At 38.3% G+C, this 24,030-nt stretch overlaps 1 protein-coding gene and 1 long non-coding RNA gene across 3 annotated transcripts in view; one reads left to right on the top strand and one right to left on the bottom strand.

Annotated features, from left to right (window-relative positions):
- LOC122541007 (uncharacterized) overlaps positions 1–19,637 on the top strand; it is a 49,197-nt gene extending 29,560 nt beyond the window's left edge. The window contains exons 2-3 of the long non-coding RNA XR_006309488.2: positions 8,970–9,034; positions 18,814–19,637. This is a non-coding gene — a long non-coding RNA (uncharacterized LOC122541007). The remainder of the gene's footprint in view (positions 1–8,969; positions 9,035–18,813) is intronic.
- The window catches only part of LOC122541005 (SHC-transforming protein 1-like), a 92,299-nt gene that overhangs the window by 22,049 nt on the left and 46,220 nt on the right, over positions 1–24,030 (bottom strand). For both annotated transcript variants that reach the window (XM_043677428.2, XM_043677429.2), the window contains exons 3-5: positions 11,097–11,160; positions 9,990–10,109; positions 7,915–7,968 (exon numbers count right to left, since the gene is read on the bottom strand). In XM_043677428.2, coding sequence (XP_043533363.1) covers positions 7,915–7,968; positions 9,990–10,109; positions 11,097–11,160 — 238 coding nt within the window. The remainder of the gene's footprint in view (positions 1–7,914; positions 7,969–9,989; positions 10,110–11,096; positions 11,161–24,030) is intronic.

Genomic DNA, 24,030 nt, shown 5'->3' with positions numbered 1-24,030 from the left:
GCTTGTCAAGATTGAGTTCAACATCATTGTAATAAAATATCTGAAATTCAATGTGGAAATTCAGAACTGAATACTCCATTAGAAACTAGTGTGGAAATGCAGTTTCTGCATGAAGGAAATAGGATACTCTATATGCAAAGTAAAACAAACCCTGTACAGATAAAAACCACATCTGCTGGGAAATTGAAAAGAAATACAAGTCTTAGAAATATATGGCAAGGGTCTGCCAATGCCTGAAAGAGAAAACTAACTTTATGTTTCACAGAGATGTCCCTAACTGACTTGTCACGATCAGGCAGGCAATGTTTCACTTAATTGCGTGGGTGCACTTCTGTGCTGCAATGTACAACACAGCACAATAATCAGGCTGTACACAAAGAAAGAGGAAGGAGAACATTGCTGACAAAACAGCATGAACATAAAGGGTTCTGCTGCCTTACAGTAACAATTCTGAAGAATCTTACCAAAAATGCTAACCCAATTCTCTTGAATACTGACAGAGTTTCTAACATTTACACAAATCCTGAACATAATGATCACTGCAAAAATTTCATTAAAAACAACTAACCTAAAAAACAAGGATTCTCATGTCCTGATAAAGGCACACAAATTGTAATAATTTCTTAATCTTTACAGCTCCATATTCTGCCAATAAAGTGAGATAATAAAAGTAAAATAAACAAGACTATTGCCTAGCAAATATTCCATAAATTGCAGAAGCTTTCTTCAGATGATCATAAAGCCACAGCTTGACTGGAATTAATTTTGGAACCTATCATTTGAAATTAAGCATAATGACAAACAAATAAAGTCATATTAATCATTTCACAAGAAATAAATATTCATGTTGTTGTGCAAGGAAAGATAATCACTGACAAATCAGCAACGCTCGTGAAAAAATTGGCACTTGGGGACAGAAGTGCTTGTTCAAAACTGTTGGAAATGCCTCAGTAAAGCAGAAATGTGCTTCTGGCATTTCCTGATCGAGTCAGAGTCACACAGCACGGAAACAGGTTCATCGGTCCAACTTGTCTGTGCTGACCAGACATTCCAATTTGATCTAGTCCCATTTGCCATCATTTTGTCAATATCCTTCTAAACTCTTATTTTTATAGCCATCCAGATGTCTTTTGAATGTTGTAATTGTACCCACTTCCACCATGTCCTCTGGCAGCTCATTCCACACACACACACACACACCATCTGCATGAAAAAGTTACACCTCAAATCCTTTTTAAATCTCACCCCCTTCACTTTAAGCCTATGCCCTCTAGTTTTGGACTTCCCTACTCTAGAAAAAGACCTTGGCTATTCACCCTAATGCTACCCCTCATGATTTTATAAACCTCGATAAAGGTTACCCTTCAGCCTCTGACACTCCATGTAAAAAAGCCCCCATCTATTCAGGCTCTCCCTGTAACTCAAACCCTCCAGTTCTGGCAGCATCCTTGTAAATCTTTTCTGCACCCTTTCTAATTTAACAACATCCTTCCGAGAGGAGGGTGACCAGAAATGTGCACAATATTCCAAAAGTGGTCTCACCAATGTACTGTACAGCTGCAACACAACATCCCAACTCCTATATTAAATATTCTGACCAAAGAAGGCAAGTGTGCCAAATATCTTCACCATCCTGTCTACATGTGACTGTACTTTCAAGGAACTATGCACCTGCACTCCTAGGTCTCTTTGTTCAGCAATGCTACCCAAGACCTTACCATTAACTCTACAAGCCCTTCCCTGGTTTGCCTTCTCAAAATGCAACATCTCTTGCTTATCTAAATTAAACTCCATCTGCTACTCCTCAGCACATTGGCCCATCTGATCAAGGACCTGTTGTACTCGGAGGTAATCATCTTCACTGTCCACTACAGGACCTATTTTGGTGTTATATGCAAACTTACTAACCGTACCTCCAAATATTTATATCTGTTTTGAACCAGACCAGACTCAACCCCTTAAAATATATTAAGTGGATAGCATAGAACCTAATTTTTTTAAATTTTAAAGGCAAGTGCCAGGCATTCCATTCCGATGCAATTCAGTTGATTAAACTACCAGATTTGAAGTAAAATACACCTTGTTTATACCCTATACTTAAAATATAACAAAAGAAAGAGGAAATTGGAATAACGTAACTATAGGTAGTTCATCTACAATGCAACGTTTGTGTTTTGTGCAATTCCACATTATAGAAAAATCGTGCTTTAGAAAGAGCTTAAAGTGTTGGTGATATAATCCCATTACAGTCAATGCACATTTTAAATGTTCATGCTTTAGAAACAGAGTCCCCAATTCGTCAATCATGTTACAGTGAACTTACATGAACAAAATGAGCATTATAGTGGAATGACCTGTATTCGAAATTGTCAAAGAAATTTGCCCAATATGTTAGAGATCACAAAACACAGCTCGAAGTGAAATTGACAAACAGTTTATTGCAAGTGATATCACTGGAGGAGAAAACAGACTAGCTGACACAGAACTGACAGTCTGCACAGAGAATTTGATTTCTCCTCCCACAGCTGAGGATGAGACCAGTTTTATAGTAATGCTGCACAATGACACAGATTAAGAAATGGGAAAATACAATGTTTCTGAAAATGGAGTAATTTAGTTGCAAGGGTGCTAATTGGAAAACAGCTTATCGGATGAATGTCCTGTTCCTTTACACAATGCAACATCCTGACAGTATCATGGTTCCATTCATCTTCCCAGGTAGGTGTTAAAGTCTTTTCTGGAGTGGTGAGATGCTTCCACTGTCCTGTGGTACCGATCTGTCTGTCCCACCCTTTGTGCGGCTTTGCTGCTGCTGGGTTGTGAAACTGCCCTGAGGACTTTGAGCCTCTCTGTCATTTCCATGGGAGTTTGAAAGCGTATTCCATTGTCTGCGCATCGTCTGACCCAGTTTGTGAGCTGCTCGGGAATTCTGGGTGTCCTGATACAATTTGGCCAATTTGCTTTTGTGGGCCTACCGTGGGTTAGCAAATCTTTTCCCACAGAAAACCTAACAGAATAATGGATTTTACTACTAAACAAGTAACTTGCCATACACACACCCTTGGCAAAGGCAATGTCAATAAAATAGATTGTCTCACATAATTCTAGCAACCCAAGAGAAAAAACATCAACAGAAAATTCAGTTTCCAATCCTGCTGCTACTGATAAAACTAAAAATCCAGGTTTTAGATAGCTTGACCACACCCAGACTGCTTCTAATGTTCCAACTTTAAAAATAAACCCAAGGTCTCACAAATTGTTTACTCTATAGACCGCTCAGTACCTCTGCCTTAAAACCTCCCTTCCATAAAAAAATGACAAAATACACTTCATAAAGCCACAGTATCATCACACATCCAAATCATTTATAATGAATGTTGAAAAGCAGTGGACCCAGCACCGATCATTGTGGATACTGCATGCCACAGGCCTCCAGTCTAAATAGCAACACTCCTGCACCACCCTCTGTCTCCTATATTTGAGCCAATTTTGTATCTAATTGCCTAACTTCCCTTGGATATCTTAATTAAACATTACCAACCATTCCAACATGCAGAACCTTGTCAAATGGTTTGCTGAAGTCCAATTAGACAACATCTACTGCTCTGCTTTCAATCATCTTTGTCACTTTTTCACAATACTCAAATCAATTAGTGCAACATGATTGCCCATGTGCAAAGCCATGTTGACTATCCCTAATCAGTCCTTGCCTTTCCAAATATATGTAAATCCTGTCCCTCACAATCCCTTCCAACAGCTTACCCACCATCAACATACAGCTCACCGGTCTATAGTTCCCTGGCTTTTTCTTACACCCTCTCTTAAATAATGACACCCCATTAGCCAACCTCCAGTCTTCCAGCACCTCACCATGGTTGTTGATGATGCAAGTATGTCAGCTAGGGGCCCAGCAATCTCTTCCCTAGTTTTCCGCAAACTTCTGGTCAGACACTTGATCAGGTCCTGAGGATTATCTACTTTTAAAAGGACTTCAGCACTTCCTTATCTGTAATATGAACTCTTTTTAAGACTATTTATTTTCCTACCTTCCATGTCCTTCTCCACAGTAAATACTAACATGAAATATTTGTTTCATATCTCACCCATCTCCGGTGGTCATTCATAGACAGCGACATTAAACTTTAAGGGGCCCTATTCTCTCCCTAGTTACCCTTTTGCCCTTAATGTATTTGTAGAATCTCTTTGGATTCTTCTTAACCCTATTTGCCAAAGCTAGCTCATGTCCTCTTTCTGCCTTCCTGCTTTTGCTCTCAAGTATATTCCTTCTACCTTCATACCCTTCTAAAGGATTCACTGCATCTCTGTTGTCTATACTTGACACTTTCCTTCTTTTTCTTGACCAAAGTCTCAATTTCTCTAGTCATTCCAGCATTCCCGACATACACCAGCCTTGCCATTCACACTAACAAAAACATTCTGTCTTTGAACTCTTGTTCTCTCATCTTTAAAAAGGTTCCCACTTCCCAACTGTCCCTTCACCTGTGAATAGCCTTTCCCATCAACTTTTGAAAGTTCCTGTCTAATACTGTCAAAATTGACCTTACTCCAATTTAGACCCCTCGGAATCCTAGTAGCACACAAACCCACCAACACTCTCAAACAAAAACTAACAAACTTAAAAGACCCAGAACATCCCATGGACAAAACCAACGTCATCTACAAAATTCCATGCAAGGACTGCCACAAACACTACATAGGACAAACAGGAAGAAAGTTAGCCACCAGGATACACGAACACCAGCTAGCCACAAAAAGACACGACCCTCTCTCCCTCATAGCCCTACACATGGATGAAAAAAGCCACCATTTCGACTGGGACAACACATCTATCCTGGGACACGCTAAGCAAAGGCATACCAGAGAATTCCTGGAGACCTGGTACTCCAACCACAACGCCATAAACAAACACATAGATCTAGATGCCATCTATCAACCCCTCAGAAAACGAACAGGAAATGACATCACCACAAACCCCAGGAACCCCATCCAGGAGAAAGATATAAATAGAAAGCAGGAGACAACAGCTTAGCTTCACTTGGAGGTCGCCACTGATGAGGTTACCTAGCCAGGTAATGAAACGTCTGGATATCAACCCTACTGCTCAGCAAGCAAACCTACACCCTAAATCTCAACCTGAGCTACAAACCTTCACAAACCTTGCAGAGCTTTCAAAGCATTCTTATTCGCTCACAACACATCATCCCAGTTTGTGATAATGTGACCAAAAATAACTTGAAAGATTTGATTTGCAATATTCATTGAAATTGTGGTAGAAACTGTGAATGGTACCCAATTAAAACCTTCTTCAAAAATCTCACTGTAGCATGATCAGTAGCTTATCAAAATTTCTTGAACAGCACCTTTCCAATCCCTTCAATACCTGGAAAGACATGGGCAGATGCATGAGAACATCACCAGCAAGTTCCCCTCAAGACAGGGTGTTGTATTACTTTAGAAGTTTTAGCTATTCCTTTATCATCGCCGGTTCGAAAATCATGGAACTTCCTTCATACCAGCAACTTGGGTGTACCTACACCACATGGATTGCTGAGGTTCAAGGTGGTGGCAGCTCATCATTACCTTCTATGGGGAAATAAGGATGGGTAATAAAAGCTGGCATTACCAGGAATGCCCACATTCTGAAAGTGGATAGAGTTAGTTATTTGGGATGGAGTTCTAGCCACCATTTGTGGTTGAGTACAATACAGTCCCACTGCCTTGCTTCCAAAATCCTAAAATAACAAACAGGGAATGTTGCATCTTCTGGATTCTGAATTTTCAAAATAGTCAGCCTTTTAGCTTCAATTGCTGTAGCTTCATCAAGTGTATTTCTCTAAACTGAAATACTGCTGGATCTCAATACAGACTAGTGTAGTGGTGAGAAATGTGGTGTACACATGAACATATGTTTCCTTAGTCATATTGGAATAACAATCTAACAGAGGGGTAATATTTTTGGAAACATCTCATTTTTACATGTTTGGATGAAATAAATCTGCTTGCCAGTATTGTGGAAATCCATTATATTGCAATTTGTATATCACAAATGTGCTTATAGCATGAGGATCCAATGGCTTTCAAGAGCTAAATCTTTATTTTTACATAGGAAGATGAAGATAAAATGAGGAGTTCTCTTATTAATGCCATGATATTTTTACTTTTTTGACCCCAACATGTATGTTATATGGAACTTGTGTTCTAGAGCATAATCCAGATTCCTGTACCTTTCTTGCAAATACAGAATCAAATTAACTGAACTGTGCATTAACTATGCATTCACCAAACACTACCGAATAAAAAAATTTTCTTTTAACAAAAAAGGACATAGTTGAAAATATTTCAATGTAACATGAGAAAATGATACTTTTAAAACATTCGAAATATTTGAAATTAATTAGAAACTGGATTCTGATAGCTATTCCACTAGATATAATGTGAGAGAGAACCAGTGAGGTATAATGGTTTTTCAGAAGACTTTTGAAGGTCCCTCATAAGATGCTAGTGTATAAAGCCAAAGCACATGAGGAAGGGGGGTAATACGTTAGCATGGATCGAGGATGAGTTGATAGATAACAAACAGAGTGGGAATAAATGGGTATTTTTCTGATTGGCAGGCGAGATGAGTACCGCAAAGAACAGTGTTTGAACTCCATCCATTCATAATATAATAAATATCCTAGATGAGGGAACCAAATACAACATTTTCAAGTTTGCTGATGACAAAACAAAGCAGGATTGAGAGTTGTAAAAAGAATGCAAAAAGATTATCAAGGTGATTTAGACGAATTGAGTGAGTGGGCAAATATGACAGATACATTACAGTGTAGCTAAATGTGAAATTATGCACTTTGTTGTGAAAATCAGAAAAGATAATATTATTTAAATTATAATATATTGGAAAGGTCTGATGTACAAAGGGTATCCTTGTACACCAGTCAATGATAGTAGATAGTAGAGAGATGCAGCAATCAATTAGAAAGTCAAATGGTACAGTGGCCTTCATTCATTGCAAGAAGATTTGAGTTCAGAAGGAGAGATGTCTTACTGCAGTTATACAGGGCCTTGGTCCGACCACAGCAGGAGTACTGAATGCAGTTTTGGTTTCCCTACCCAAGAAAGGATACATTTGTCAGAGATAGTGCAGCAGAGGTTTGGTAGACTGATACTGGAATGGCAGGACTGTTGTATGAGGAGAGATTGATTCAACTGGGCTTTATTCTCTGGAATTTTGAAGGATGAGAGGCAATTTGATGGAAATATGCAAGGTTATAACAACTGGACAGACTGGAAACAGGGAAGATTTTTCCTTGTGTGGGGAGTCTAGAATCAGAGGGGCATAGACTCAATATATGGGGAGACTATTTAGGTCAGAGGCAAAGAAATGTTCCTCTGCTCAGAAGGGTAGAGAACTTGTGGAATTCTCTACCACAGAAGCTTTTGGAGATTAAGTCACTGAATATATTTTTATATTTCAAAAGTATCAAGGGGTAGGGATAGAAAGTACAAATATGATACTGAGATAGAGATCAGCTATGATCATAGCAAATGGCAGAGCAGGCTTAAAAGGTGGAGTAGCCTTCTCCTGCTCCTAAGTTTCTATGTTTCTATCTGGCTCTAGTTCAGTTGAAGGGACAGGTATGATGGTCATTGTTTGATGCAATCTAGAGAGGCATCAAGCAGGTTATGATGGAGTGGTGGGGGTGTCAGGAAGTAAGTAGCAAAGTGTGACTGTTGCCTGCGAAACCCAATAACTGACTAGGAAGAGAACTAGTCCATTTATAATTGACCTTTTGCATAATCTTTGTAGTATTTAATCACATATTTCACTACTAACAATGCTGCATTCAAGACACGTTTCCTTCTGCAGATACAGTGACATGGGACACTACTCACTGGATCTCCTCCAGAAGCAAACGAGATCGACTGCATGTGGTGGTTAGCGATGATCTGTAAAACAAAAAAAAAGCACTTCCTAAACTGGAACTGAATTTCCAATATTTCTTTTTCTACTTTAAAATTATACATAAATCCAACATGTATATTTCAGCTAGAATGAAACAGATTTATAAGTCTTTTATTCCCATTTGTGCTAGTACTTTGTCAGTATATCAGCAATTGTTTTTTTAAAAAACAGAGGGGAAGAGCTACCAATTTCACTGTAAAAATTAACAATGTTTACTCTCCATTTTTTCTAAACATATGAAGAGTGTAAATACGTCACTGGTAGTTTTAGTATCACCAAGCTTTGGAAGAAGCCAAATGGACACCGGTCAAGGAACCCCAATGCTTCAGGAACAACAGACAATTTTAATTCCAGTGAATGACTTGAATGAATTAAAATCATGCCTCATCCTTCTCCTGGGAACTTTGCAGCTCTTGGAATAGAATTTTATTTCTAATGTTAACATTTCAGGTATACAACCCACACCAGAACAGTAGGGTCCTTGAGTCAGTCGGTGAGTGGGGTGCTGTGTTGTACCCTTTTTTTCCTGGAGATTGTGCTTCAAGCATAGTCTTATAATTATAGATCCCTTGCATTTTCTCCACATTCCCACTCATCCTTTCAGCGCATAAGCTATTAGCATAGTTTCTTAGTTCTTTTAGTGTCATTTCATTTTTTTACTAGGATCACATGTTATACCAAAAACAGATTGTAAGTCATTTAACTCACCACTCCATCCCCACCACCAAAATATCTTTTATTGAAATGTTGAGAGATTTTGCATTCTGTCTGACATGTACAACCAATGTAAATGCTGGCACACAAGGAATTACAAAGTGAAAGATGACTCATCTGTCTCATAACAGTCACCCTGCAGGTCATAACCAACCAATATAATCAAAACCATTGCTTTGCTGGATGAATAATGGCATTTGTTCCGAAACTTAAACAATATATTTTGGCCACGATTACAGTCCTAAAAGGTGTTCATATCCTTCTCTTCCAGTTTATCCAATTCCTAGAATGTGCTTAGTACTACAGTAGGCTTGGATTGCTCTCCACACTTTGAAGGTAAGTGTTCAATGCGAGGATAAATCATTATGGCATTTTGTTTTAAAAGACAGAGGGAAAAAAAAGTTTATTTGGTCACATTGTTGGAAATAATGAGGCTAATTTCTAAGTATACAATGGATTTTATGGGGCTCGTGTGATGTAGTGGTAATGTCCCTACCTCCAAGCTGGAAAGTCTGGGTTCACGTCACATCTGGAGCAGTGGTGCGTCATAACACATCTAAACAGGTTGATTAAAAACATCTCCACCGGATTGGATGTTGTCTCAGGCTAGTAATATAGTCAATTTAAATGCCAGCTAATTAACGTCGATTTTACTGCTCCTCGAATGCTGCTTGAACTGCTGTGCTTTTCCAGCACCACTCTAATCTAGACTCTGGTTTCCAGCATCTGCAGTCATAGTAAGTTAATTAGGTTAAAAACAATGTCTAATATATTTTACTTTTATTTGCCAAGTGACTGTAACGAACATGAATGTCATGTTTATCTATCTATTCTTTTTTTCCCTGTATCCTTTTCTTCACTGAGTCAATCAATACTCAATGTGGAACTGTAAATGTATTCAGTTGGTCCCAATTCATTTTGCATGTGCACTTCATAATTAAATAGGCCTCTGAATAAAAACAGAAGTAATGGAAAGCTTATGAAAGAGGTTTTAAGTTACTGCTCACAAAGTTAAAATGTAATTTGCTCAGATTTCTTGCTGTTTTAGGAATTAAACTGAAGCAATCTAAACCAAGGGAGGAGGAATTTTGTGCTGGGCCTGTTTCAGACAGAATGCTGTCAGGAAATAGTACATTATCAAAGAACAGAAGAACAAAACAAAACAAAAAAAAAATCCTTCTCTTGGGAAGCTTTGCTAGATTGGATCTGCTATATCACATAGTTTAATCATTCCCAAGTGTTAAGGTTGCCCTCCTACAATATTGGGATAGTCCCAATTCATGGCACTTACCTGTTTGGAGTGTGGGATCGTCAAGTTAAGACTGTTCGTAGAGATGCTCATTATGATGTTCATTCCTGAAAACTGAAGGTTACTCTTCCCCAAGATTGTAGACAACCCTTTACTGGGAGGCTGCAAGTTCAAATATGACCATAGTTACTTGTTTCCAAATCTTAAGGTAGAAAATGTGAACAGCATCAAAATGATCAATTTATCTTTTATATTCCAACTTCACTAGGTCACAATGGGGAAATATTGATAAGCCAAGCTCCATGATGGGGCTGAGGGAGAACAGAAGCACTCTCCTTACAATGAGGCTTTAAAATATCAGTGGTGCAACCTGAGGTACTAATCACATGTCCTCTTGATTTGGAATTATATCAAGGAAAACAAATTCAAGTATGTTCTAAAAGTCAGAAATGTTAACTAACCTGCATGATTTAAAACAGCCAAATTAAAACTCACTTTTTTTTAAAAAACCTTGAGAAGTTCCAGTTTCAATTATGAAATTCTTGACTTCCTGTAATTTCATCCCTCCTTCAAATCTATATAGATTTTTCAAATTTTGGTGTCACTCAGCTACCATATTTTGATTTGCCAAGCCTTCTCTTATACAGTTTTCAGCTTTAATGCTGACTTGGTTTGCACATTTGAAACTTCACATTGTTAAAATAATTGTTAAACTAAAGATTCTTTTTATAGTGGACTATGATAAATATTTTTAAAAAGCAGTGTGTTCACTCAACAGTTGAAATTGGTGCTCAGTTCCCAGTTAAAAAGAAACAAGACTGAGTTCTAAGAAACTTGGGCACTTCAGTTTTATCTCAGCTCTACAGCAGTTTTTGACCAAACATTTCAAAAGGAAAGTCTTTAAGATGCATTTGATAAACTGACTAGACCAAGGAACACCAGACTGAAAAACACAAATGGAGGATGGAAAAGATTATAGGCAAGTAACAGATGCCAATTAGCCCACTCATTTCTGGAGTGTAAATTTCAAATTATAGTAATTGTATTTTGTTTCTTAATGCTCTAATTTAGGATTCATTTGAAATCTGTATTTGTTTAATTATAAAAGGATGAACAATGTGCGATACACCTCCTGCTCAGACTATTTACCTTTCTTCTTCTCATGGCCCCTTTTGCATCTGGAACAGCCTCACACACTCTGCTTATTGCTTCTCTGTGGAATGGAATTTACTGCAGTTATTGATATGTACTGTTCGTCACTGTTATTCTTTCAGTCAAGTAAAATTGCAGAAATTAGTTGGGTCAGAATATGAACAGTAAACTCATGGGACTCCAAGCAAATTATTCAGACAGAATCAAAAATATAACATCGAATATTGCAATAGATAAACAGAGCACTGGGCCCTTGAAGTTTACCTGTGTTTTATTTTCCACAAGTCTAATTTACTCTCACAGGCCTGCTCAACCCTATATCTCTGTATCAAATTGAGAGAATGGAAGGTTATGATGAGAACTGGTAAAAATCAGCAAATTGAGGTAACATTCTTCACTTTGAAGTCCAGATCATTTAGAAATAAAAACAGCCCCAACACGGATCCATATGGAACACTGCTCAGCCACATCTGAAAAATGTACCTAATTAACTTTTACTACCAATTATCCAGTAAAAGATTTATTTTATTGCTCATTAATATTACAATGTTTTCATACTTTGTCTGCATCTTCCTAGCTTCAGTTTTTGTTTTGGAAATGGTCTTCATTTTTTTTCTCTCTCCCATAAGCAATAAATGCTTAAGTGTTATTTGACATCCTTCCATTCTTTCAATACACTCTTTGGTCTCACCAGAAATTACTCGACTGTACCTTTCCCAAACTATTTCAATGCTTTCCATTGGTGATTTTTCATTTTATCCACCAATTATTTTCCTTCCAATTAATGTAAACAGGGCAGTTATCTCTATTTCATTATAGTTTACTTTGTTCCAGTCATGGTCTGACAACTATTCTTCGGAATCGTTTATCAGGGAGGACGACACCTGGTGTATTACTTGCTTAACAACAAATCGTTGTTTTCCTTTCCAAAAAGGTGCTGAAATGACATCTGACTTGTATCTCATCAATGGTCATCAAACTGAAACTTTAACTAAATTTCTCGCTCCACAGATGCAGCTTGAACCATTGTGTTGCCAGCACTTTTTCCCTTTTATTAAAAACAGCAGCAATGGGAAATGATTGAATATAAAAACGTACGTGGAAAGAAATACTGTAAATATGTACCAGAATATTTTATAAGAAAGGAGGTATTAAAGAATATACCAAAAATCTACAAAATGCACACATTAAATCTTTCAGGTATATTTCAGACTATGTACTTGAAATACATTTAGCAGGACACAAAGTTTTACAACATACGGTACTTAGGCTGGGACGTGTTCCGGGCATATGAAGGAACAACACATAACTGAACACAGTGATTCATGCCCATACAGGGGTGAGAATTGAAACAATCTTTCATTGAGAATTTCAAACAAACATTAACCAGAAAGAGAGAGAGAGAGAGAGAGAGACACAGACAGACAGACAGACAGACAGAAAAATAAAATCGGTTTTGGGACACTGACATAAAAGAGTCAATGTCAGGGTGAAAGGGAAGGCTGTTAGGTATAGGCAATGCTGGATGACTAAAGAAATTGAGGGTTTATTTAAGAAAAAGAAGGAAGCATATGTCAGGTATAGACAGGATAGATAGAGTGAATCCCATGAATAGGAAGGGTTTGGAGGGATATGGGCCGGGTGCTGGTAGGTGGGACTAGATTGGGTCGACATGGACAGGTTGGACTGAAGGGTCGGTTTCCATGCTGTATGACTCTATGACTTTGAATGGCAAACATTCCACAGTTACCTAGTTATTCCTAAACCTGTTATGACTCTCCTGTTCTTGGGCTACAAAGTTAATACTACATGCAATGGTTGTGTGTCCTTTTGTTAAACACATCCTCCAAATATAATATTTGTGACAAAACACTTTTCTTACCAAGTTACAAATCACACAACACAGCTTATAGTCCAACAGGTTTATTTGGAAGCACTAGCTTTCAGAGCACTGCTCCTTCATATACCAACATATTCCTCTCAATCACCAATTTATTTATTAGCAAAGCTCTCATGATTTCAAACCAATTGGAAGGCGTCATATGTCTGTATCTGCGTTTCAACTTTAATCCTGTTGGTCTCCCAGTTTTAATTATAGACCAAAATCGTAGGTTACACTAGGGATTTTTATGCAATTTCTTGGAGTTGCAAGAATTGGTAAGGCCAGCATTTGTTGCTGATCCCTTATTGCATTTATATTCAGAATATTAATGCAGAAACTCTATCCAGTTATCAAAATCATGATTTACAGCTATTTCCTTTCACATACTGCATACTTACCAGATCTTAGGTGCAGCAGAGATGGGTGCAGAAGGGAGAGCTTTGGATCATTGGGAGATAAGGACTACTCATGGGGAAGATGGGACCTAAATATGCTGATGAAAACAAAAAGAAAAAGCTGGAAATCACAGCAGGTTGTGTAGCATCCGTGGAGTGAGAAAAAGCTAAAGTTAGGAGTCTAGGTGACACTTTAATCAAAGCTAATGTGAAGATTGTTAACTTGTTCTCTCTCCACAGTGCTGCCTGACTGCTGTGATATCTAGCATGTGTTGTTTTCAGTACAGATTCCAGCATCTGCAGTAATTTATTCCAAAAGATGCTGATGGTTTGGCTCTTAACAGAGCCAGGACCAATTACCTTGTGCATTTGCTAGTGCTGTTGGGAGGATTTAAGTTAACTTGATTGATAATCAGGATGTTGCAATAGTTTGGAGAAACAGGGTACACATTAGGATTAGGAGAAACACAAGGCACTAAAGTAAGTATGAATAAGGAGTTGAGCAGAGTCAGAGTAAAATAGGATACAAATTTGCATAATTGTACACATGCATAGTAAAGCTAAATACAGTAAATATAGTTGGTGAGCTGCAGGTAAACCAGATGGCATTGTGATGTGGCAAAACCAGAGACCCAAGTCAAAATAAAAGGGCGGAACTAGATGCTAGTTATACCTGAATATAAGGTGGTATTCAGGAAAGTGAAGAAAGCATTACAATATTATTTAAAGACTATTACAGAGCGTGAAGAACAGACACTTTCTGGTTAGAATTAACTAAATTTAAAAGGTGGTATAACTCTACTGGGTGTATTCTACAAAGCACCAACTATTGAGACAGATGTAGAAGAACATTTGAGAGTTGCAGAAACTACAACTTTATAACTTTAATTATCCTAATATAGATTGTAAAGGGCATGGTCAGAATGAAGAATTTTTGAAACGTGCAAGGATGAAGTTTTCTTGATCAGTATGTTTCCAGCTCAACAGGAAAGGTGCTGTTGCTGGATCTGGTTCTGGAGAATGAGATGAAACAAGCATGAATAGTAGAACAATTAGGGAACAGTGATAACAGAATCATTTTGCTTAATTTAGTTATGAAAAATGACAAGGAAGAAACTAAAAAGATATATATTCAGAAAAGAGCTAATTTTAGTGTAACGACTGCAGGTTTAGCCCAGGTAAACTAAAATCAATGACTGGCAGGCAAGTGCCTCACTGTAGCATGGTGGAAATCAAATGTTCCTATTTCTGGAGTTATCATAAAAGTATGCAAAACTCCTGTCTGTCTCGGTTAACAAAAGTGAGGATCCAGGTTTCTGCACTCAACAAGAATCAATATTTATTATAAATAGATTCTAACTATAGGTAAACAACTACAAACTGGCAACATGCAACTCTTTTGGGTAAAACTCTTTATAAATTCCACATATGCACACATACATACAAACAAAGCAAAGATGTTGATGTTATAAGTGGAAGGGAAATCCGAGAAGGCAGCTCAATGGTCCTTGTCCACAGGACTCATGAGATGATGGTTTTGGCTTGCCATGACTTACTGTTCCTCAATCTTCCCTCTGTAGGTGCTTTCACTTGCTTAGGGGGCACAGAGCAAATGGTTCACAAATTATGATGTCTCTGATTAGTAATTAAGTGCAACAGCATACAGCAGCTGGTGTGGGAATATAAACTGGCTTTCTTCAGGCTTTGACTGGTTATTGCTGCACAGAAAAGGGCACCATATTACCAACCAGAGGTCAGAGAGATGTACAGCAAGGAAACAGATCCTTCGGTCTACTTGTCCATACCGACCAGATAGCCCAACCCAATCCAGTCCCACCTGTCAGCACCCGGCCCATCCCTCCAAACCCTTCCTATTCATATACCCATCCAGATGCCTTTTAAATATTGCAATTGTCCCAGCCTCCACCACTTCCTCTAGCAGCTCATTCCATACATGTACCACCCTCTGCATGAAAAAGTTGCCCCTTAGGTCTCTTATATATATCTTTCCCCTCTCACCCTAAACCCATGCCCTCTAGTTCTGGATTCTCCACCCCAGGGAACAGACCTTGAATATTTACCCTATCCATGTCCCTCATGATTTTATAAACCTCTATAAGTTCACCCCTCAGCTTCCGATGCTCCAGGGAAAACAGCCCCAGCCTATTAAATCTCTCCCTATAGCTCAAATCCTCCAACCCTGGCAACATCCTTATAAATCTTTTCTGAACCCTTTCAAATTTCACAACATCTTTCCAATAGGAAGGCGACCACAATTGCACGCAATATTCTAAAAGTGGCCTAACCAATGTCCTGTACAATCGCAACATGCTCCCCCAACTCCCATACTCTATACTCTGACCAATAAAGGAAAGCATACCAAACGCCTTCTTCACTATCCTATCTACCTACGACTCCACTTTCAAGGAGCTATGAACCTGCAGTCCAAGGTCTCTTTGTTCAGCAATACTCCCTAGGACCTTACCATTAAGTGTATAAGTCCTGCTAAGATTTGCTTGCCCAAAATGCAACACCTCACATTTATCTAAATTAAACTCCATCTGCCACTTCTCAGCCCATTGGCCCAAGGGCTTCTCGCCTGTTCACACCTTCATCTTGTTCAGCTACTAGTGAGCCACACAATTGTTGGCAGGTAGATTAACTAGTCAATTCCACAGAATCACCAGCTAGTTGTTGTTAGCTAAATTTAATTTTATGCACACTACCCAGTGCCAGTCCATCTGCAATAACTTGTCCCTACTGCTTGAACAAGCAACAAAGTAAACGACACACTGAATAAATCCAAGTAGCTTGTTTTTCTTTAAAATTCTTCTACAATTCTTAATTTTTAAAACAGCTGTTTTCCTATCTCAGTCCACAGAAATACAGAAAAATAAAAAGATGCAGTCTTTACAACCACACAAAACAATGGGTTGTCTATATAGAATTAATTCAAACAGAGTCAAGGTGCATTCCTATGAATGGAAAAGAGAAGGTAGTTAACACCACAGCTCCCTGGATAACAAAGGATTGAGAGTAAAGTATTAAAAAGTTGCCTATCACAGATATCAGGTTGATAATACAAGCGAGAATGAGGCTGAATACAGAAAGTTCAGTGAGAAAATTAAGAAACAAAAAAAGCAAAGAGAAGAGGAGACTGGCAGCTAACAAAATGGAATCTAAAAGTCTTCTAAAGGCATATAGGCAGTAGAAGGGCTGTAAGAGGAATGGGATTAAAGATTTAAAAAAGGATACCAATGTATAAAGGCAGGAAGCATGGCTGAAGTGCTAAAGTTATACTTTGCATCTGTATTTATCAAAGAAAATGTTGTCCAAGTCATAGTGAAAGAAGAGATAGGAGATAATTGAGGTACTGAAAAAAACTGGCCGTATTTAAAGGTTTTAAGAGAAAGGTGCTAAGTCACCAGGACCACATGGGATGCAAGTAAAAGGTACAGATAGAACCAGGCGTGAAAATTGCCTTAGCACTGGCCATAACTTTTCCAATACTCCTTTGATACAAGACTGGAGAATTTCAAGAGATGTACTTTTGTTTGAAATAAAATAATGCTAAGAATAAATGCAGCAACCAAATGTCTGTCAATTTAAACTTGATTGTGATAAATCTTTTAGAAACAATAATCTGAATAGACCCTACACACATTCACTTGGACGAGTGTACATTAATTCAGGAAATCCAGCGCAGACTGGATAAAGGCAAATTTTGTTTAACTAATTTTCTGATGAAGTAGCAGAGTGTGTTGATGAGGACAACACAGTTGATGCAGTAACAACTTCCAAAAGATGTTGATAAAGTCCCAGATAATGCTCTTTGCCTTGTGGGTTTATGCCCACATCTGCGAGTTTGGGTTAAAGATAGTCTGGTTAAGGAGAAGGCAAGGTTTGTAACTGTCTTCAGGCCACAGCTTCTTTAAAACACTGGTTATTGTATTTTAAGATTCAATACTACAATACACGGTATTCAAAAATATATCAGGCTGTAACCTTATTTTCCATAAGATCTACCACCTAACGATAGTCTGAGTACTCCGTGTGCTTCTCTGGGCATGTTTCACATGGCAATACTTCAGGCTTTTGCCTTGCTCGGACTTTCTCTCTCTCTCAATTCTGTCCAGAAAGTGCTTTTTATGTGCAATGAGAAGCAACTAATCACAAGGTAGCTCCAGAGTCTGAAAGTCTTTATTTACAAAACAATGGCTTGACAGCAAAGTTGAAGCTCATGGAATGTAAGGGATAGTGGTAGCACAGAGATAAAGTTTCCTGTCACTCAGCCAACAGAACACTGGTTGATCTTTCAGAGCGGAGAAAGGATAGACTTTAAGATGACATGGAGAGGTTACTAAATGAGTGGGCATAACGGTTGGTGAAACTCAATTTAAAGAAGCTTGTAAGTGTACACATTTGTAGCAGAATGAGGGGGGGGGCAATATCAAATAAAAGGTGCAAATCCAAAAGGGGGTGTGAAAACAAAGGGACTGAGATGAATCTATGCAGAAATCATTGACGTTGACAGCATTGAAGCTTTGAATATTGTTGGAACTGCACTTCTCCAGGCAAACGCAGAGCATTCCATCACACTCCTAACTTGTACCTTGTAGATGGCAGACAGGCTTTGGGGAGTCAGAAGGTGAGATACTCGCCACAGTATTTCTAGCCTCTGACCTGCTCTTGTAGCCACTGATTTATATGGGGAGTCCAATTGATCTTCTGGTCCATGGTAACCCCCAGGATGTTGATAGTTTGGGATTCAGCAATGGTAGTGCCATTGAACATCAAGCAGTGATATTTAGATAACTCATTGCCTGGCAATTGTGTGGTATAAAAGTCAGTTTTCATTTATCAGCCTAAGCCTAGATATTGTCCAGGTCTTGCTGCATATGGGCATAGACTGCTTCAGCATCAGAGTCACCACAACTGATACTGAATGTTATGCAATCATCAGCGAACATCCCCACTTCTGACCCTAAGATGAGGGAAAGTCATTGATGAAGTAGCTGTAAATTGTTAAGCCTAGAATACCACCTTGAGGAACTCTTGCAGAGATGTCCTGGAGTTGAGCCGACTGGCCTCCAACAACCACAACCATCTTCCTTTGTGCTGGGACTAACTTCAACCAGTAGAACATACACCCACCCTATTCCCTTCGATTCCAGCTTTGCTAGGGGTCGTTGATATCACATTTATTCAAAAATGACACTTGTCATGGGCAGTCACTGCCACCTCTAGAAAATAGCTCTGTGTCCATGTTTGAACCAAGGCTGCAATTAGATCAGGAGCTGAGTGTCCCTGATAGAACCGAAATGGAGTGTCAGTGAGCAGGTTATTGTGAAGCAAATGCTGTAAATACTACTCAATTAAACAGAAACAATGGTGACATGAAACAAACTTGTTTTTTTTTCTTTTTTCCCTCATGCAGCAAGCAGTTAGGATCTGGAATTCAATGCATGAGTGTGGAGGAGACAGACTGAATCGCTGCTTTCAAGAAGACAATCTGAAGATAAAAGTATGTGCAAGGGGACATAGAAAAATGGTTAGGCCTTAGCACTGAATTGCTCTTGAAAAGACCCAATAAGGACATGAAAGGCTAAAAGACAATCTTTTTTGCTCTAAAATTTTGATTATTCCAAGTGTATATTCTTTAAATAAAAGGTGAATATTGGTTTTGGTCTAAAATCCCCATGAAACCTCAAAACTTTTAAATTTATATTTTGTTTCATTAAAATTGTACAGTATAAGCTGACATTTTCTGTAGAAGAACCAACATAGTTTTGTTAAAGGGAGGTTATGTCTGACCAAGTTGATTCAATATTTTTAAAGATGTAACAAGCTGTGGAGATGAGAGCAATGCATTTGACACAGTTTACTTGGACATCAGAGAGACCTTTGATAAGGTCCTGCATGTGAGATTGATTGAAAAGTTAAGAGCTTACGGGATCCAAGGAAATTTGGCAAATTGGATACAGAAGCCCAGCATGGACTTCCAGCCTCAAGATAAAGCGGAATGCGGACTCGAGTTGCTCCAACTGCTTTTATTTCTCCCCTGCCTCTCTTTGTTTGCTTTAGAAGGATTGTAATGCTGAACTTTTAAACGTTACTCCTTTATCTTTCTAATTTATACCTAAGATTTTGTACCTAGGTACTTTTGCACCTAAGAAGTGCCAGAAATGGCAACTTTGTATGCTTTTCACTGTAATCATGTATCCCTCTGCTTGAGAGTATGTGACAATAAAACTAACTCTAGTTCTAATTCTAAGAATTGCTTCCTGCCACTCAGACAAAGAATGATCAAAGATGTTTTGTGATCAGATGCCGGTGTCTAGTTGGGTTCCGCGGAGATCAGTGCTGAGACCCTTGCTGTTTGAGAGTTATACAAACAATCTAGATTTGAATTCAAGAGAGTTGATCAGTAAGTTTGCAGATGATATACAAATTGGTGTGGTGGTAAATAGTGAGGAGGATAACCTTAGATTACAGGAAGATATCAATAAATTGGTCGGATGGGCTGATCAGTGGCAAATGACATTCAAAACAGATAAGTTTGGAGGTGATGCATCTAGGCAAGACAAACCCGATAAGGTACTACATGACGAATGGTAGTGAGTGTGCAACTATCTTTAGGGACTGGTGGACAGGTAGATAAAGTGATTAAGACAGAATATGAGTTACTTGCCTTTGCTAGTTGAGCCAGAGAGTTAAGAGTAGGAAGGCGATGCTGGATCTTTATTAAAAAATTGGTTAGACCCCAGGTAGAGGAGAGTATTGTGTGCAGTTCTGGAATCCCCATAATAGAAAGGATGTGATAGCACTGGAGAGGCTATAGAGAAGATGTTGCCAGGGCTGGAGAGTTTTAGTTAGTACAGAGATTGGATAGCCTGAGGTGGTTTACCTTGGATCAGAGGAGATGGGGGGGAAACATGTTTGAGATGTACAAAACTATACAGGGACATAGATAGGAAACTCTTGGTGGACATATCAATGACAGGGGGGAGGGCCAGACATAGATTTAAGGTGGTGGTTTGGGGAAGAGAGAAGGTAGCTTTAGAGGAGATGTGAAGAAGTTTTATTTTCACCTAGAGGATGGTGGAAGTCTTTAACTCACTGCCTGGAAGGGTGGCAGAGTCAGAAACCATCATAACATTTAAGCAGCACTTAGATGCACACTTCTGATGCCAAGACACAAGACTAATCAATCAAAATGCTGGAAAATGTGATTGGAATAGTTAGGGTTTTTTTGAGAAGTGCAAACTTGATGGGCCATAGGGCCATTTTTTTTGTGATGTAAGACCTCTGATTCTATAATTTCTCAATATGACCCTCTGTTCAAAGTTGGGTCTGGAATTTGCTGATCCTTTAAAAACAAACTTTCATAATGCAAAGGTTTCAGTGTAATCACAATCAGAGGTTCAACGTTTAAACAGCAGGGGTAATTGAGCAACATTGCGCTTGATATTTAATAACAGAGTCACTAATGATCCTCACAATGTGGGCCCAACATACTTAGGCTGAGAGCCCAGCTGTAGACAATATCACATTTGCACATGGGTGTTAGTGAATAGATGTGGTGACTGATATTTTAGACTCTCAGATTCCATGGAACCATTTCTCTTTCCTCCTGGTAATGAGAATTTCCATCAGGAAGATGGACATAGACACAAGAACCTTATGCAAGATTAAGGCTCATACTATTGACTTCTTAAAGATGGTTGCAATTTTGTCATTTAAATTTCTGACCATTCACAGGTAGACTCCTAGGTAGATTGGCAAAGCACCTTTCTTAAACATACGTTGGCAGCAAATTTGGATGTCTTCCCATTTAGGAAAGGAACAACCTCACTCCCAGAAACTGAAGCTATGCATTTCTGCAGTTCCAACAGTAGATTGAGTCTTCAGAGATTGAATTCACTATACAGAATGTGCATTTCTATTTGCAGTAATCTGGTCACTTTTTTCCCCCAAAATTGGGAATCAGCTACTTTGTACAATGTGTGGTCACTAATATTGACCGAATCACTCAAAAACTTTGAAGTGACGGTCTACCTATTAATATATTCAGGTTTTATTGTCCAAATAATGATTCACTTATTTTTATGCTTGGTTTCAATTATTGCTCAGATATTTGTGTATAGGAGTTGGGACATCATGTTGAGGTGGGGCCTATTCTGGATTACTGTGTACTCTTCTGGTCACCCTGCTACAGAAATGATATTATTAAATTGGAGGGTGTTCTGAAAAGATTTACCAGGATATTGACGAGAATGGAAGGTTTGAGTTATAAAGATAGGCTGGGACTTTTTTCACTGGAGCATTGGAGATTGAGTGGTGTTTTAAACCTTATAGGTGGTGTTTAAAATCATGAGGAGCACATAATAACAAGGGTCTTTTCCCTAGGGTGGGTGAGTTCAAAACTAGGGGGCATATTTGTAAGGCGAGAGGAGAAAGATTTAAAAAAGGACAGAAGGGGCAACTAGAGTGGTTCAAACGTGGAATGAACTGCCAGAGGAAATGGTGGATGCAGGTTCTGTTATACCATTTAAAAGATATTTCCCTCTAAATGTTTTTGGGACTAGTTGTGTTTGGGAACATGATCGGTGTGGACTAGTTGGACAGAACAGTTTGTTTCCATGCTATGTGACTATCAAAAAAAAACTCAGTTTCTTTCTTTGCATCAAATGAGCAGCAGAGAAACAGACATGTAGCATGAACAGTCAGAAAACTATTGTTTGTGAAAAGTGAAGTGTCCACAATAATAAAACAAAAGCTACTTCACAATGATGCAGTATTATTTGAGATCAATCATCTACAAATCTAAATTTCATATCTGCACCAATCCTATCTTTGTCCAGATTAAAAGCAATTTTTGTATGAATTTTCAGCAGTCAATTGAATAATAATACCTCTCATCTTCTATCAATTGCTAATAATTCATAAAAAGGAATCACATACTCTGCTGTAAGTTAAAACTTAGAAGAATGCGTCTTTAGTAATCTGTATGATGATCACAAATATACCAATTAACTAAAATGGAAATGATGGCCATTATACCTTCATGTAAATTGGGGGGGGGGGGGGGGGGGGGAAATCAATAACAAATTTCCTCCATCCTTCAGTTCTCTTCTGAATATCACCCAGCCTGGGTCAGAGCTACTGATCCAGCAACAGCTCATTAATAGAAACTGATGAAAGTAGACTGAAATACTCCTACATCTCCTCTCAATCTTCTTGAAACTCCAGCATAACTAATCGCTACCAAATCATGACCCTGAGCATTCATTGTACAACTGAAGCAATTTTCAATTTAACAATTATGTGCTATTCCATTTGTAGCAGTAGCTTCTTCTGGAGATATGCAATAAGGTATCATCCATTTTTTCTTCACAATAAAATGCTAATATGCTACAGGCAATTAAAATTGAAAGCATTACTATACAAGGCACAATGCAAAGGCATTACTATAATGTATTTTATACATATGTATTTTAAATTAGACTTATACAAGTATTGCTTCAAATAATCTAACCATATTTTTGCACATTTCAAAAACAAAAACCTGTATTTATATAATGCCTTTGGTATAGCAAAACATTGAATTCCTTGCCAGGAATGTCATCAGATAAAATTTGCCACCGAACAAGGATATATAGAACTTGGTCAATGGGTGACGATATAAAGGAATTCATCTCAAAAGTAACTCGACAATAGAGACAGATTTTGGGACGGAAAAAAAATAGGAGTTTATGGACTTGATAGCTGAAGGCGCAGTGTGGTTAAATGTGAGTGTTAAATTAGAATTACACAGAAATCTCAGATGTTAAACTAAAACAAAGAAGTGCAGTTGCTGATGTGAAACATATAAAAACAGAAATTGCTGAAGAAATTCAGAAGAGTCACACGATTTGAAACATTAATAATTTTCTCTCCCATAGCTGTTGCCGCAACTGAGTTTCTCCATCAATTTCTGTTTTTATCTCAGATGCACTTGAAGGAAATTATGGCCAGAGAGAGAGAGGCGCAAGATCATAAAAAGTTCTGAAAATAAAGATGAAAATGTTAAAATTAAGGAATTGCTCAAACGGGCACCAATGCAGGTCGGCAAGTACAGGGGTGGTGGCTGAACAAGACTTGGTACAAGTTAGGAAACATGGAGAGTTTTGCATAATCTAATTTATGCAAGGAACTATATGAAAGGCCAGCCAGGAGTGAATGGTATAGTTAAATCCTTAGAAGAGAAAGGCACTCATTCGGGTTTCTGCAACAGATGACCTGAGGCAGGAGTAATGTTGGAGGTTCTTAGAAGATGAAACTTGGCAGACTTAGTGATAGAAGCTCATTGGGAAGTCACACACTTATGAACAGTCTTGATAAGCCTCAGGCTGTTTCTTAGGAGAGGACTCTAATTGATGGCTACGATTGAAGACAGTTGTCTCCCAATAGTAACCTCAGTCCACAGCAATGAGTAAAATTAATGAATTCATTGTTTTAATGTATGGGATAATTGTTCTAACAACTGTTCATTTATTCTGGAGACAGGCTGAATGAATTGGAAATGGCAGATAAAAATCACAAGATTAAGATGACAGCCAGAAGACTATAAAGGCAAATAATATAAAGGCAAATAAAAAAAGGTCAATGTTGC

This window comes from Chiloscyllium plagiosum, unplaced genomic scaffold (assembly GCF_037043375.1).
Source record: "Chiloscyllium plagiosum isolate Xiang-an unplaced genomic scaffold, Cpla_swu_hap1 HiC_scaffold_39, whole genome shotgun sequence".
NCBI classification, from domain to species: domain Eukaryota; kingdom Metazoa; phylum Chordata; class Chondrichthyes; order Orectolobiformes; family Hemiscylliidae; genus Chiloscyllium; species Chiloscyllium plagiosum.
Note: the sequence above shows the minus strand (reverse complement) of the source record. Positions and strands in the feature narration are given on the sequence as shown.